Genomic DNA, 17,700 nt, shown 5'->3' with positions numbered 1-17,700 from the left:
GCTTTCATTGATTACGAGAAAGCGTTTGATTATGTCGGAAGCTCAGCAGTCATGGAAGCATTACGGAACCAGGGTGTAGACGAGCTGCATGTAAAAATACTGAAAGATATCTATAGTGGCTCCACAGCCATCGTAGTCCTCTATAAAGAAAGCAACAAAATCCCAATAAAAGGTGTCAGGCAGGGAGATACGATCTCTCCAATGGCATTCACAGCGTGTTTACAGGAGGTATTCAGAGACTTGGATTGGGAAGAATTGGGGATAAGAGTTAATGGAGAATACCTTAGTAACTTGCAATTCGCTGATGATATTGCCTTGCATAGTAACTCAGGGGACCAATTGCAATGCATGCTCACTGTCCTGGAGAGGCAAAGCAGAAGAGTGGGTCTAAAAATTAATCTGCAGAAAACTAAAGTATTGTTTAACAGTCTCGGAAGAGAACAGCAATTTACAATAGGTAGCGAGGCACTGGAAGTGGTAAGGGAATACATCTACTTAGGGCAGGTAGTGACCGCAGATCCAAATCATGAGACGGAAATAATCAGAAGAATAAGAATGTTCTGGGGTGCGTTTGGCGGGCATTCTGAGATAATGAACAGCAGGTTGCCATTACCCTTCAAGAGAAAAGTGTATAATATCTGTGTCTTACCAGTACTCACCTATGGGGCAGAAACCTGGAGGCTTACGAAAAGGGTTCTACCTCAATTCAGGACACAACAAGCTATGGAAAGAAGAATGATTGGAGTAACGTTAAGGGGGGGATAAAAAGAGAGCAGATTGGGTTAGGGAACAAACGCGAGCAAATGACACCTTAGTTGAAATCGAGGAAAATAAATGGGCATGGGCAGGACATGTAATGAGGAGGGAAGATAACCGATGGTCATTAAGGTTTACGGACTGGATTCCAAGGGAAGGGAAGCGAAGCAGGGGGCGGCAGAAAGTTAGGTGGGTGGATGAGATTAAGAAGTTTGCAGGGGAGTGAATTCCAAGGGAAGGGAAGCATAGCAGGGGGCGGCAGAAAGTTAGGTGGGTGGATGAGATTAAGAAGTTTGCACGGACGACATGGCCACAATCAGTACATGACTGGGGTAGTTGAAGTATGGGAGAGGCCTTTGCCCTGCAGTGGGCGTAAACAGGCGGATGATGATGAGATGACGCCTTCCACCTCCTTGTGTTCAAGAATTCTTCCACTGTGCAAGTCATTACTACGAAATGCCGGCGATTTGAAAAAGCCAAGAGTCGCCGCATTGCCCAGCCATTTCCCCGCCTTCCCAACATGGCTGCTACGTGCACCTGCAAAGACCTTCACAGTCCACCCATGCCAAATCGCTCTGATGAGGTCCTACAAATCATCCGACGTGAAATAGAAGCTGCATCTCCTGTCAACCTCAACCCATGGCCCCGACAATTGTAAGGCGACCGTCTCACTGATGCAGTCCGTCGTGTGCCAAGAATTGGCCAACATTGGCTTGACCAATGCCTGCTCAGTTAGTCGACCTGACTACACTCTGTCCAGCATTGTCATACGCACCCGCAGCCTGAATGCCCCAACGCGGTATCGCAATCCGGCCGAATGGCGCAGTTCAGACGACAAGCCTATATGATTTACTTATGGCTGTGACAGGTTAGTTCTAGTAGTAAAACATAAACACCTAAGAAAGTGGATGGAGAAATGGCACCGCGGTAGCTCAAGTGGTTAGACCATCACACGCGTAATGCGAAGACGTGGGATTGTTCCCCATCTGCGGCAAGTTGTTTTCTCTTCCGCTTTAATTGCCATTAATTTATCATTTCTTTATTTCAATTATTAAGTACGTGTTTTTCGCCTATGTTGTCCTTGGTGTCTTTGTTTGTTGGCTTCTCATGATACAAACAATAAAAATCGGGCCCTTTGATTACTTCCCTTTCTCGTTAGTGTATCTGAGTGATTCAATATGCACGTGCGTGTGAAATATGCGAGATGCACTGCAATGGAAGCCAGCAAAGTGTTTTATTTGTACTTTCCATGTCCACTGATATGCAGCAAAATAAAAGTACAAGCTGTCTGCCATACCCTCCGAAATCTAATCTCAGAGGCCATATGCCATCGTCGGGCCTATCTTCCAACTTCATCCACGGCACTGCAAGCAAGGTATTTTCGTCAGACGAGCAAAATGAATAGGAAGAATTCGTAGTGACGATAATGATTATATCCACCACCTAAATGAACTTAGTAGCAGAATTAAGAAGCATTGCTAGCAGAAAGAAATCATCCACAAATTCCTCTTGACCAGGCTTATCATGTCACATCAAGATAGGAGAGGCAGTCGGAATCAGCCAAGGAACAACCTAGACCACAATCTCAGACAGCCAGCCTTTATAATAAAGTATTCTAATGCTTTCCCAAGCATAAACACCCTAAAAATATACCACCCAATATTATCAAGCAACGAACGTCTGAGAAGAGCGTTTCCGGATGTACCAAGGGTTACATATCGCTGCAACAGAAACTTCGAAGATACGTTAGTGCTCGCTAAAGTCAGCCAACATCAATCCCCATTATCGAAAGCGTGTTATCGCCCCCGGTGCAAAACCTGCAAGCACCTTTGAAGTGACGTTAAAATTAAAAGCACCACAAATGGCTATTAACACCAAGTGAAAGCTAGCTTTAGTTGCACTAGTTCCAACGTAATTTATATGCTTGGCTGTTCTTTCTGTACGAAACAATATGTTGATGAAACGGGACAATCCATGAATGCGACATTAAAAAGAGTTCCTGTTTTCCCCTAGGAGGACATAAAGAAACGTTAAAGGCTTATTGCAACAAGTGCGGGGAAGGAGCTGCGGTCACTTGGTTGTTCTCTTTTTCAGTGAAATGACTGGCTGCTGCATGCCCATGTGCACAAAGAACTCCATAAATGGTTGGAAACATTACTGTTTTCTGACAAAGCCCTAGAGAAAACTGCAATGGTTCATTAAGGTTAGGCAGGACCTCACTGACATGTCAATAGTTAAACAAGAGTGTGGAGAAGCGGGGGCAATGTCATCGACGACTCTGAAATTTTATTCATTGAAGAACTTGAAACAAATCAATATCTTATTCTACATCAGCGGTTTACCTTTAAGAGGGATGCTGCCAGCTGTTGCCAGATCTGTGTAACACTGCCTTGTTAGGCTCAGGTGACAGTGGGCACACGTATGACTCTTCTTAAAGAATACATATGAGAAAAAGGCAACCTTACATATCCAAGTGGGAATGTTATGCTAATACTGAAACCATGCGAAGAACATTTCAGGAGCATCATAAGTTGAACTTAGAGCTTGTTTCACATGAGGTTCCCTTTGAAGACTGTGACTGAGTATTTGGGAAAATGGTGTGCCCTTCCATGAAGACATGCCACAAGCCAAGTGAGTCTGTAGAGGAGCTCCTGATCTCGAGCTATGCAAGGCTATGCAAGCCGTTCGCACGTGGGTGCTAACGGCTTCAATGAACATAGAAGTAAAACATGTGCCAGGGGCCTCCATTGACCGAAAAAAAAAAAACGAACAGGACTGGTTTTTTACTGTGCGCATTGCTAGCTCTTTTTTTTTCCTTCAAAAGAATTTATTGTTCTATTATTTTGCACTCAAAGAGATTGCCCTTCTTCATGATAAAATACCATATGCACAAATAAAAATAGCATTGTGATCTTTGAGCTGATTAAGGCCCTGATTTTTGAAAGGGGCTATTCTCACCACAAATGATGATTGTCGGAGAGCTAGAAGACAAATCATCAATGAGATGGAGTGCGTCAGTACGTGATAGTTGAGTGCTGATTTGACGATGCACTTTTATATATAAAGGAAGTTCAAAAACACAGAAGTTCTATGCAGTTTTTTGTTTTTTTTTCCCTATCAATGGTTGCGCAAAAGAAATGCAAGATTCATCTATGTGAACGCAGTTTACACGCTCCATCAGTTTAAAGAGAAAACGAGTGATCTAATAAACATAGGCGCTCGCTCCGTAAAGATTTGGGAGAGCTATGGGGTACACACAATAGGTGGAGTAAGAAAGCAGGTTTAAACTGTGTAAGATCAGCCCCCAAGCGCACAGTGAGAAAAGATTTGGAGGACGCTTACACTTCGCCTCTAAGAGCAGAATGTGATAGCATTAAAGATATCTGATTGCTTCTCACGCTTCCCGGCAACTGCAGCATATGTAACCGTAATGTTTATTGGGAAACGCTCGCATCCAACGCTATGAACGAAGGCATGTTTTCTGGTAGAAACGCGTCTACTTGTGTGGGCCACGATGGATGGATGGATGTTATGAGCACTCCCTCTATATTGGGATGGTGGTTTGCGCTACCAAGCTCTTGCTGTTCACTGCCTAATGTCCTACCTAGGTAAAAAAGAAAAAAAAAACAGTACATTGAACTCCCACAACCAAATTTTCTGACTATCTACTATAAACTTTGCTTTTGTACATCTCTATTTTTTTGTCGTTTCCCTACTTTTCTTCCACAGGGCTTCTACCAAGTTGAAATTTACAAATTCCCCGAGTTTTCCAGGTTTTCCCTGAGTGCCTTTGCCAAATTCCCTGAGCAACACAGAACTTTCTTTTAAGTCAAGAGACGGGCTGACACCATGTCGACCGATGGTGTCACTCTCTAGTAACATGCTATAAAATTTAAAAAAAACGACTTAATCCAGCTTGAATAGTAAGGGGTAGTGTTTATTTTATTCAAAAAGGAAACAGAAGGGAGGTGTTAGCAAAATTCACAGTGAAAAATAATATATTGGAGAAAATGCGTAAAACTCATAGTGAGACATTCTCAAATACAAATAAAAATGAGATGCATACAGAAGCAAATATTTTCGAAGATTAGCTATTTGCTGGAGACTCCATATAGAAGGCATGTCAAGGCGGGGAATGCCTCTGAATTTTATAGTGACCCATCGTAAATATATAGTAACTAATATTCATTAATTGTAAAGTGAGTCGTGCTACGTTTCTTCAATAAATATATTGAATCATCTGCTAAAATTACTTGCAAAGGTTAATTATTGGGCCCAAGTATTACAACAAGCGAAGATATAATCTTTTGCGATTACTACCGAAAACCCCCACTTCGCTTTCACGAAGGCATTACTCTCTTTGAAGGGACGTCAAAGAGGGCAATGCTTTCGTGAAAGCGGTCGTTTGAAGGGATACATTTCACTGAGAAGTGGAATGGTTGTACCTTAAGAAAGCAGAATGTGCAATTTACTCAAAGCCTAATGTTCACTGTCTATTCCTTGTAACCACTATACAGTAATGGCAAAAATAAGTTGCGATCGCAAATGTTATGCTGTGTTTGTTCTCCAGTGTTCTTGGCGAGCTAAACAAGGCATCTTGTTTATTTCTAGGGGAAATTAGGGGCATGGTATGGATAAGGTGTCGACAATGCTCCAAATGGGTGGGTTAAATGCACATTTTCAAGTAGAATAGGTATGCAAGTGGTCCATAGCCTTATTAGTCTGTTTTATGAGCGGTGTAAGACTTAGACTGCTGCGCTTGCATAATTACAATAACAACTGAGATAAAATTATGCGAACATAAGAGGAGCAATACGCCAAGTTTATGTGCAATGTTAAATGCATGTTGATTAAATACAGTATAAAAAAATTGTGAACAAGCATTCGAAATTATCACGCTACTGTTATTGTCCCAAGAGAGCTTAAGATACTTTATACTTTGAAGAAATAGGCAGCATTTCAAGTGGAATGTGTTGCATAGTTTTAATATTTCTGGGTTATTGAGCAGCGTTACAAATAGTCATTGAACCCTCATTTTGTTGTACTTACTTTGTCATGTATGATATATTAGTTTCGGCTGGTATCCTCACTGAACTAAAGAAGGCAGCTTCGTTAGGTTTGGTGACTGTTAGGAGGACAAATTAATGGGTGATGTGGAGGTGAAGTTCAAAATAGATGGCTTTCGTAATAAATTAAGCATGGAAGCACTCCAGCGTGTCTGAGTGTGTCTAACGAGAGCGGAAGAATTGAGCCCACTGCTCTGGCAGCATTATAAAAGCCGCCAAGAGCAAAATTAAGGGAAAATTGGTGGTGCCCAATGGAAACTTCCTGTGCGAAGTGGTTGGATCAAATACAGCTTTTGTAAAAATTTTCTTATTCAAGCGTTAGAGTGTGTGATATGGCCGCTATCAACTATATGCTTCCAGGTGTCCCAACAGAGCTGTAGTTTACAACAGGCTCATATTTTGTGGAAAGTGGAGGGTGGCCATTATAACTGCAATGTGTGACAAAATTTTTACAATCTGGTCGGTTAAAAGCGTAAATAAAAATTAGCCGCTGTTTTTCTTTCCTTATTTTCATGTGTCATAACACCGCTTTCCGTCCTTGTTTCAGCGATGCCCTCAATGAACTAAACAATACATTTTGTTTATATTTGGCTAAAATAAAGGGCGCATTATCACCAATATGAAGGTAAACTTCGATGATAGAGAACTAATTATGATATCTTTTGTATACTACGCGTGTAAGCTATTCGGAGCTTTATGAATGTGTTTTGCAAACAAAGAATTTATCCCATTGCCCTGGAATAACTGAACTCAACAGATATCAAATCTAGTGGAAATTGAGTGTGTGGTAAGGGAAGGGGGGGGGGGATTATAAAGCACTAAAGCATTGCATATTCCCCTCAACAGTGGTAGCAGTGGTTTTTAACACGTTTGCTGGATGTTTACTGTCACAGGGCCGAGATGGCGAGTGCAATTTTTTTTTTTAATGTGTGAATATTGCAAGTAATTTATGTTGATTGTACGTCATCGCCTATAACCTCAACAGTACTATTACCTAAACTAGCAATACATTTATCTTGTAGACTTAACAGCAAGTACAATTCTTTGTTGAATTAAGCTCTTTGTAGCAAATGTGCCTTTTTATGTATGCTGTACTGCTACTAATGGGCGCGATCCGAGACCACTGTGGGTGCACTCATTGCCTTTAGCCCCTGCATCATCTTGAGATGTTATATAGTTCCATGAGATAAATGCAAATTCAGCTCATTTTTCGGGTCCCTGTCGGTTAAATATACTTATAACAGAAGCATTTCCAGGCTATTTCACTTATTGTAATAGTAATTGACAATGTGCATATACAGTAAAAGCTCATTAATTCGAACCACAAGGGGAAGCCGCTTCAGTTCGAATTAACGAAAGTTCGAACTAACGAAAGTGAAGGAGCGCAACAGTACACTGCGATTTGGAAGCAGTAGGGCACGTCAGAAATTTGCCGTGTGCCGCGGGCACACGCCATCTTCAAGTCGAAGCTCTGGGTCCGACTGTGCCACACCACCGATGTCCACCTAAACGAACGTTAGCCGAGGCTTAACACCATCACAATGAATCGCAATGGCCGATACCTCCTAAGCTGAAAACAGAAGTGCACAACCGATGAAGACTGCCGAGACAAAGACGCTGAACATGTGAAGGTGGTGAAGGTGGCGAAGGCCCTGATTCGTTGGTTCTTGATTGCAAGCACAGCTGCGACGTACTTGATTCGCTGTGTTTTGGAGCTTGCCATGCCATCTCCACACAACATTAGCAGCTGTACAAGATTTGCAAAGCCTCCGAGATTCGCAACGGGCAAGAAGTCTCGGAGGTTACGTAGAACGGAGAGGCGGCAGCCGCCGCTGCCTTCTGGCTGACCCCGCGTCGGTTAGATTTTTGTCCGATTTTGCCTTCTCTCGCTGTTCTCTCCGTTTCGGAGGCAATACAGCCTTGTGTGTAAGCAGTAGGCGCGTTTCTCTCGCCGTGTGCCCGGCGAGCGTAGTTCGAATTATCCGTGAGGGAACATCCTCGCGTTCGAATTAACGGACTTTTTTATACATAGACTTCTATGGAGCTTGGCCGGACCAAATCGTACAGTTCGAATTATCCATAAATTCGAATTATTGAAGTTCGAATTAACGAGCTTTCACTGTACACACACACACACACACGCACACACACACACACACACACAGAAAGAGAACGAAAGATCAGACCACCTGCGGTTTGCCACTACCCCCCCCCCCCACACACACCCACACGCACAAATTCTTGAAATAGTTGGTATGCCGCTGCATGTCTTTTACTGCCGCAGAACATCATAAAAAGTTCTGAGGGCCTGCCAGTACACTTATTAGGCACATCGGTGCTCACCCTGTGACAAAAGGCAGCGGGGGCACGCGTGTCCCGTGACTATTGCCCCTTCCCACGCTTGTTGAGCTTGACCGCAATAATTTGCGCACGCTTCACCGCGTAATACTGCATATTGAGGCGAAGCTGACTTTCGGCGACCGGCATTATGCAACGCGTCGTGCTTTCCGAGCTTCGAAGCCAATCGCGAATACCACAAAGGCGGAGTCGGTGCCATTGCTGATAGCGGCAAATTCTTTCAATTAAAAACACGGCCCAGAACAGCAAGAAGCTTAACAGCGAACGCAGAAGCAGCTAGGCCTAGCGTTGCTGCGGTGGTGGCTACGGCTGCCAGCGGATCTGCGCGCGAGAGCGTCCGAGGAGCGACGAGGTAATCAAAACAGTGGCGGTGGTTTTATTAATGCCGTTTCGGAGCTGCCATGACGGAAAAAAAGTCCGGAAAATCGGATGGCGAAGGGTTCTTGCATCCGAAATTTCAGACGTTATTATACATAGGCTCTATGGGGTACATGGTGGTGCCGCGAAGCCGTCGGAATTATCAGAAGTCCGGAAAGTCGGTCGTTGACTAAACACTGGCAACTCCTCCTACTTGAGCCAGCATTACCGCGATTTTCTTTCCCTTTAAATAAAATTACAGCTAATTTTCCCTGATAGAAGCACAAATTCCCTGAGTTTTCCCTGAGTTTTTCCAGGCTATTGAAAATCCCTGAGAATTCCCGGTTTTCCCGGTTGGTAGACACCCTGCTTCCACCTATCTTCCAATCGCCCCTTACTAATCTCTATTGCAGACATGCTGATTTTTCTGCTGCTCCCGCTGAACCAAAGGGATTCAGGAGGCCAGTGGTGCCTAAGTCGACCTCTGGGCAGATGTCTTCACATTCTAATAAAACATGCTCCATCGTTTCCCTAGCTTTACTGTAGCAAGCACGTGCTTCTTCCTTCTTATATATCGCTTTATAGGTACTTGTTCTAAGGCATCCTGATCTCGCTTCGAAAACTAATGAGCTTCCCTATGAGTTATCATAAATTCTTTCTTTCCTGATTTAATTTTTATCTGTTAAGGAGTTACTCATGGCAGGTTTCTTTTCCACTGCTGCCATCCATGAAATTTTCTCAACCTCTCCGACTTTCCGCTTGACGTTCTTTGTTGCTGTGTTGCTCACCTTACAGGTGGCATACTTGCTGGTAAGCTTCCTAGTTCTTTTCCTCCATTGTGAATAAATTTTTTTTTCTGTACAAATACCTCAACACTACCAGCTCATTTACTTTCTTCCATATTCCTCAGTCATACTTCATAATCAATTTTGCTATGAGCTTCCCTCACTTCAAAACTAGTCTAGCCCATATCACCCTGCACAGCTTCATTTGTAGTCTTCCCGTGAGCACCGAATGCGAGGTGACCCACTGACCTTTGGTTCCCATCGAGTCCTGATTGTACCCCCGATTTAAAGCAAACAACCACATTTTCAAACGTATGTTCTGGAACCATTACACCTTTCCACATACCCTGGAGCACCTCGTACCTATTGTATCTCCATAGCGCTCTGTGCTTCATTATGGCTGCATTTCTCTTCCCCTTCACTGTTATTTTTTTTTTCCTGTGTTTCCATATATGTATCAATGCCTTTGTTTCACCATATACCAAGGTATTTATATTCTCTTACCCGAGGTATTTCCTGGCCCTGTATTTCCATTGTCTGTCCATTGTTTTCATTGAATACCATAACATCTGATTTCCTAACACTAAATAAGTCAAACCTAAATTGTTGCCTTCCTGTCTACAGATATTAGCCAGGCGCTGTAAATCCCTCTGCTTGTTAGCTAGCAACACAATGTCCTCCGCACAAAATGAACCTGGAAGCTGCTGCTCTACTACTGTACCCGCCTGTTTGTATGAAAGATTAAACCCGATATTACTTCCTTCTAGCACCCTCTCCATCCTCACCATGTACATCATAAACAGCAGTGGAGACAAAGGGCACCCCTGCCTCAGTCCCTTGTTGACATTACTTTCTCCTCCCTCCTCATCCCTTCCCATTCAAAGCAAACGGTATTTTCTAGGTAAATCTCTCTCAAAAGCTGTAGACAATCGTCACCTAAGCCTTCTCTTTCCAGAATATCCCATAAAATGTTGCAGTCTAAGTTGTCATATGCTCCTGTAATGTCTAAAAAGGCCACATAACGGTCTGCTTTCTACTCTGGATACTTCAATACACTGAGTAAGAACAAATAAGTTATCCAAATGCCTACCTATTCTGAAGCCATTCCGAAGTTCTCCCTAAATGCCATTATTCTCTGCTCATGCTCGCAGCTTTAATTTGATTGCCGGCATTGCTAGCCTGTATATTACTGATGTAATGGTCAACGGTCTATACAAGTGAATTCTATCTTTCTCCCCCTTACCTTTACAAATTAAATTCATTCTACTTTGTCGCCAACTGTCTGGTATTCGTCTATCTTTTTAAAGTTTTTTCCACTGCTTCCACCAAAGGTTCCTTACTTTTTGTTACTCATTCATTCATCAGGCTAACGAGAACCTTCTCTAGCCTTGTGGCTGTGCACTTAGGAATTTTCTCTTCAGCATTCTTCCAGTTGAAATTTGTCAGCACCACCTCATTTGCCATCTGGTTCAATTTAATGCTGTTTCTTTCTTCAAATACACCCTCGTCGCTGCCTTGGAAAGATTTGCCTGTAATTTTTCTGATGTAATTTATGTCACTTCCCCTTCCATTTGTTTCCATCTTCGTCTAGGATATATTGTGTTTTTGTTGACTTCCTGCCTAGTAATTTTATGTGGTTCAAAAATGTTCTAGGTGCTGCCTTCATTTTCTCACCTATTTCTGATAACCAACGTTCACTTTAACATTTTATCTTTGGTTGCACCAGTATTTGAAGCATAGACTTTTTCTCCTGGTATAGTTCCCATTTATTGGCTATTTCAACCTGCGACAACTCCACCTTTTTTGCCTGCCTGTGCTGTCGGGATGCTTTCTGTCATTCAGTGATTGCTTCTCGGATCTCCCAACTCCACCAGCTTTTCGGTTTCTCTCTTCCATTCCAACAAACATATTTCTCTTTCCGTGTTTCTGTCGTCATTACTCTTAAAAGCTGACTATGTTCCCACTCTTGGCCATTTGCCAAGTTATTGCTCGACTCTAGTGAATATATTTGTTATTCTTAAGCGTTAAAATTTGCACTGGCGATTTTGCATTTCTCGCCCTCTTTCCCAACCACATATCCCATTTTCCAAATGCTCCGTTTATGATCACTCCTTACGCTGCTATATCCTTTCTCGTCAATGAACATTACTCTAAACTTATGAATTCCATTATCATTATGAATTATCAATGGCTGATTGCGGGTTTCCCACTTCCCATGTGATCTGCCCTTCACACTTAGGCTCAGTATTCACGATAACAAGGTTATCTTGCTCACGAAGGTCTAGCATTGACCTCCCGTTGTTGTTGGTATAGCCACCTAAACCCTCTATGTTGGCATTCATGTCACATAATAGGATCATATTGGCATCATTCGCGAAATCCTTAATATTGGTACTTATGCATCTACTAACTCTTTATTGTTCTCTGTGCAATTATTTCTGGTCCACAAATATGTAATGCCCAGCCAAATTTTTTCCCGCTCATTGTACCTGATAACCAAAGATGCTCTTGACACTTTGAATTTACTCTTTTCCATTTGGCTTCCTGATGGTTAAGCATTCCGACTCCCCCTCCTGTTCTTTCTGACGGAGTTCTGTTGCACCCTTCCCAAACATAATTCTCAATCACTCGCGGCTCTTCCGGGTCTCTAAGGTGTGTTTCTGTAACCGCATACACCCCTAATTTCTCTATTTACCTGCTCCTCAATCTCTGCCTATTTTTTTCTTGAGCTGCCCTACATGTTTATGTAGCTTATTGCATGGCGAGCTCTCATTCTTGCTTTCCTCCTTTTTCTGTTAATGGCGGCGATGCTAACCTGAGGTTCCCTTAGGCGACCTTCTTCATTGCTACCTACTCTGGCCTCCTGAGCGACCGTGGGCCTCCTAAAGAGGCAGCAGCCTGACCCGCAAGTTACCTGCCCACTTCTCATCCAAGCCTGTAATTGAAGTGGACCCAGTCCTGTTGAAAACCACCACACCTTCTCACTTCCCTGTTTGCTTCGACAACCTCGAAACCTTTCCCGAGGCTTTTTCCCACATCTCATTAGCAGCCACTACGGCGCTTTGTACGTGACTCACGTCCAGGCACTTCCAGCACCGTGCACACCACGATCTGCACTTGAGGGGACAACTCGCGCAAATCGTCTACCACCTTTGCCAAGCGCTAGGCTAGGCCCTTTCCTGTTTAGGACGTCATTCAGCTAAGCTGCTACTCTGACAAGGTTGCGCACATAATTTTTTTGACAAGCGATGCTTTTGCTCACTCCATGACAGAACCCCGTGTCCGCCCTGGAAATGTCCCTGCCTAATTGCTTCTGAGCACCTAGACAGGTTTCAGTCGCAGGTGATAATCACCATTTCACTCTCCTTCCTCTTCCTGTTTCCCTTTGTCATTTTTCGTGTGATTCAAACTTGACAAGGGGCACTGACCTCTGCGCTCCTGCTTTTTGTGTGTGGTGACCTCAAGGTAGGTGCCGCTCTTCCCAGCTACCTCCTCTCTACGTTGCATGCATTCCCCGTGCTTTGCTGACATTCCTTCTCCTGTCACATAGAGGGACTGTGTTCCATTGTCACAACCATTCTCCTTCACAGTGGGGGCCTTTTCAGCTTTTCCTCGGCTGCTTAAGTTTTTCTTCCACTACCTTCCATGCATCACGCTCTTTATTTAGGTAATTTTGAACCCACTGAGGGTCAATGACATAAATATATGCACCATGGACGAGTACCAAAATGGTTGATGCCGTATAAGAGCGCACCAATTTCCAAACTTTTCTGTCATGTGCTGCCATTAGGTGGGAATACAGGGAATTTTTTTTAGCACCTCCCTCTCTTTGTTTTCATTGCATGGTTTATTTTAGAGCTAGTTTGCTCCCGCACCTCTTGTGTTTCTTGCGCTTGCAAAACTGATGGCTAACTCGTTACTAATCACTCAAAGGGCTGCCGCTTGTTTCTAGCTCGTTTAGTGCTCACAAGGGTGTACATAGGAAGGATGCATGCCCGAGGGTGCATGTGTTTCCGTTGCTTTCTTTCTTTTTTTTTGGACACTCGCAAAAACTAATTGCCCTGGTTGGCGATAAGATGAAGATTAGCAGAAGTTTGTCACACATTGTGCTTTTTTGACAGGCACAGAACCACACAGATTTCTTGAGTGCGCGCACCTACGCAGTTCGATTACGCTATAGATGTTCATATTAGTGTAAGAGCAGGAACATTTGAGTCTTGCAAAGTATTCTCGTGTATGTATTTTTAAGGCCTTGAACTATGTGTATAAAAAATGCATCAATTTATAATCCTTATAAGTTTATTTCCTTTTTTATTGTTATTCATGAATGGAGAGTACATATATACCAACACAAAATATTTTTTTCTCACTTTACAGTCCCCCTAAAAAAATTGCAGTAAATTTCTTTCGAAATAAGTTCTTAAGAATTGCAATCTGCAATAAAATAAATTGACCCTGGGCAGTCGCATATGGTGAAAAAAATTGACCCTCAAAAGGTTAAGCTCCTCAACATGTTTCACAAGCACTTCCTGGAAAGCTTCCATTTTCTTCAGCCTAGCATCAACATCACAGTGTGTGCTGATTGACTCAATTCCCTCTCCTTTCTCATCCAACCTTTCATCTGACTTGAGGGACCCCCCGCACACTGAATGCTTTCTCGGCTTTCTTGCCATGTATTGAATGGCTTTTTCTAATGCAAATACTATAATACTATGACAATGAAGAGCACGTGCCTTCTAGCAAAAACTGATACGCACAGGATCTAAATCCTTAAAATGTCGAAAAGTAATTCTCACCAATGTTTTAAAAGCAAGCAATGCTGCACAGACTCATGGTATCACCTATTTTCCTACGTGTTCAACCACAGGGCCACACTCATTTTCCTACCAAAGCAATGTTCCCGATACCAAAGCACGCACAGTAAAACCACTAATAGCTATTAGTCTTGCCACTTCCAAGCTACTATTTAAAGGCTATAAAGATTTAATATCCACCCGGTTGCACACGTTGAAGAACGTGGCGCGAAACGACGCTCTGACTATCCTTCAAAACCAAATGTACATGAAACACAACTGCGCACACGTAAAAAGAAAGACAAAAAAAGAAAACGACCCAATTATTATTTAAAAGCTAAAAAGATCAGCAAATCAAAAACAGAAGCAAGCTCGAAGCATGCACAAAAAACATGATTTCGCCACCGCCGTGGGTAAGTGTGAGTGTGAGCCACTAACCGTGGCTCACACTTTCAAGTCCACTAGGGTAGGAACAGCCTGGGTAACGGAGTGGAAGTCATTTAGAGACGTGCTAATTGTCGAGACCGCCATTGAAAACATACATGACTGGCTGAACAAAGTACTCGACACGGCAGATCGCCACACCAAAACAATACAGTTGAATGAAGTTGCGCCTGTCGTCAACACGTACCTCCTCCACCTCTGGGAAGCCAGAAGAGCTCTCCTGAAAAAAATGGAAGAGACAGAAGCTAAACAAGAAATTAAGGAAGCAAATTTCCCTCCTCACCGTGCAAGCACAGGCACACACGGAGAGATTAGAAAGACAGAACTCGCACGCATTTGCGACAAACTGGAATGAGGAGACCTCCCACCTAGAGTAGAATCGGGGCTTACTCCAGATAAACGTTTATTCCTCCTTATCCTGATGGGACGTCCAACATGGACACCGGATTTTCTGCGACACAGGCCCCTTAACACTTTTTTTATTTGATACCTGCTTTGCCTTTGCAGGCATTACAGCAGGGGGATACATAAAAATAAGCATCATATTTCAGACCAATAAAGAAACTAATCACACATAGCGCTGTAAGAAGCATCATTCGACACATTGGATACAATAGTAGGTGGAAGATCATTCCACTCTCTTATACATCTAACAAAAAATGAATAGCGGAAGACGTCACCTTTAAAGAAAAATTCATTTACTTTGAGACTGTGGTCCCTTCTTTGGGATATATAGGACGGCTTTTGAATGTACTTCTCCTTAATGATTCCAGTTTTAGAATGGTAGATATTGTGGAAAACTTTCAACCTGAGGTTTCGTCTACGATCTTTCAATTCTTGCCATTGAAGTTTATGTTTGCTTTCTCTCATGCTAAGTTGACGATCCCAATTACCTACAATGAATCGCACTGCCTTATTCTGTATTTTTTCAAGCGTATCGGCCAGCTCTTTGGTATACAGATCCCAGCAAATGCATGCGTACTCCAGCAATGAGCGCTCATGAGTGAAATACAGTTGTTCTTTTAAATTCAAAGGAAGTTCGCTGAAATTTTGTCTCGGGAAACCCAAAACACGTGCAGCCTTATTTTGATGTGGTGAACATGCTTAGTCCACCTCAAATCACTCGTTAAATAAACTCCTAGATATTTATATTCCCTGGCCGTGCTTAAAGTAGCGCTATTTACGGTATACGTATTCAACTGGCATGAACGTTTCCTTGTAAAGGTGACGTGAACACACTTTTTAACATTCAACGACATTTCTGAATGGGCACACCAGGATGATATTACATTCAAATCATGCTGCAGGTATTCTGAATCACGTTCATTCTCTATAATCCTGTAAACTACACAGTCATCCGCGAACATTCTGAACCAAGATTTGAGGCCAATAGTAATATCATTTATATACATCAGAAACAAAAGAGGGCCCAGAACTGAGCCCTGAGGAACTCCTGAGGTGACGGGAACATATCCGGAGGAACAACCGTTGAGAACTACCGACTGCTGTCTTAGAGATACTCGGCTATCCATGCAATAACTGATTCATTCAGTTTATAGCCCCGTAATTTACTAATAAGAAGGTCATGGGGAACAACACTGAACGCCTTGTTGAAGTCCAAGAAAATACAGTCAACTATTTTACGCTTATTTATTGCTAGAGCCAATCCATGTGTGAACTCAAGAAGCTGTGTTGAGCAAGAAAAACCTTGCCGAAAACCATGTTGACTAGAATGCAGAAGATCATGTTTAACCAAATGTGTCATTATACAACTATAAAGGACATGTTCAAGTATTTTGTATGGTATACTAGTTAACGACACCGGCCTGTAGTTCTCAACGTCATTTCTTGGCCCATTCTTATGAATAGGAGTAACACGTGCTAACTTCCAATCACAAGGTAGTGCTTTCTCAACTAAGCACTTCTGAAATAGACGGTGAAAGTACAACGATAACGTTGCCGAACAGTTCCTTATTATCGCTGCTGGTACAACATCTGGGCCACACGCTTTAGCTGGTTTGAGATTTTCTAACAATTTACGAATACCAGGCACACTAAAAGTGACCTCGGGCATCACTTCTGCCTCAGTTGGAGAAACCATGTTAACAACACGTGAAAAACTTGGACTAAACGCGGACGAAAAATCATTGCTAAAGATGGCTGCCTTAGACGCATCATCGTCAACGATTGTGTGAGAATATTTTAGAGGAGGAACACTATCGCGTTAAAACTGGACCAAGCGGCTGACAGGGCGCACGACCCGGGCACGACCGCCGAGAAGTTGAGGTGACAGGAGACCGTGTGCGAGAGCTAAATGTAATTTAAGCCTACAAACAGTGTATGAGCCTATTATGACCAGCCTCTTTTGCACGAAATGGCTTTAACTGCAAAAAAACTGATGCTATACGCGCACCCGCAGTGCGCCCCGTAGGGACATAGCCTCCTCGGAAAAAAAAATATAAGGAGGTTGTGGTAGGGAGCGAGACATGTCATGGCAGACGTCGCATCAGACAACGCGGTTGTCCCTACCCTGTACGGAGAATCGACGAGGGAGAGACCATTCAGGCACCCTCGTCCCGTGCCTTCGTCGTTCCTGCCGTACCTAAGGAGCTCTAGGCTTTAGTACGATCTGGATAGCGTAGCATCGCGGCAACTCACAGAACTTAGGCCCACCAAGCGGGCTATTGCACTGGAATTAAAAAAAAATAGAGGAGGCGATCTTCTTACCATGTGTCCCGAATCGTCGTATGCGGCAAGTCAAACTCCAACGCGTTGTACGAGGGATCGCACGTAAAATCGCAGCATCTATCTCGCGCTGAATTCACATGTGAGACTTCTCAGAATGCGCACGTTTGACCAAGCCGCCCGGCGGCGTCAACGCAAGCTATGCCTATGGCGATGGCTCTGCAGGTACCCGGCCGGCCTCGGCAGAAATGCAGCTAAACAGTAAATTTCTTTCTCACTAAATTGCCTCACGTTATGTAATTTACTATGCAAGTTGCTAAAAATTTGGCAGAAATAAACTGTAGCCAGGAGGTTCGGTGAAAATGATAAAGCAGTGAAAATAATCAAGAGGGGAAGCGGGCACTTGCTCGGTAGTTAGCGCCAATTTCAAAGCACGAAAAAGTGGAAAGTGGGAAG

The 17,700-nt window shown here is 43.2% G+C and overlaps 1 protein-coding gene across 1 annotated transcript in view; it reads right to left on the bottom strand.

Annotated features, from left to right (window-relative positions):
- Positions 1–16,660, bottom strand: part of LOC135910232 (zinc finger protein 782-like) — a 58,756-nt gene extending 42,096 nt beyond the window's left edge. The window contains exons 1-2 of the mRNA XM_065442282.1: positions 16,606–16,660; positions 14,747–14,779 (exon numbers count right to left, since the gene is read on the bottom strand). Of these exons, the coding sequence (XP_065298354.1) occupies positions 14,747–14,779; positions 16,606–16,660 (88 nt within the window). The remainder of the gene's footprint in view (positions 1–14,746; positions 14,780–16,605) is intronic.
- Positions 16,661–17,700: the final 1,040 nt, after the last annotated feature.

This window comes from Dermacentor albipictus, chromosome 10, assembly GCF_038994185.2.
Source record: "Dermacentor albipictus isolate Rhodes 1998 colony chromosome 10, USDA_Dalb.pri_finalv2, whole genome shotgun sequence".
NCBI classification, from domain to species: domain Eukaryota; kingdom Metazoa; phylum Arthropoda; class Arachnida; order Ixodida; family Ixodidae; genus Dermacentor; species Dermacentor albipictus.
Note: the sequence above shows the minus strand (reverse complement) of the source record. Positions and strands in the feature narration are given on the sequence as shown.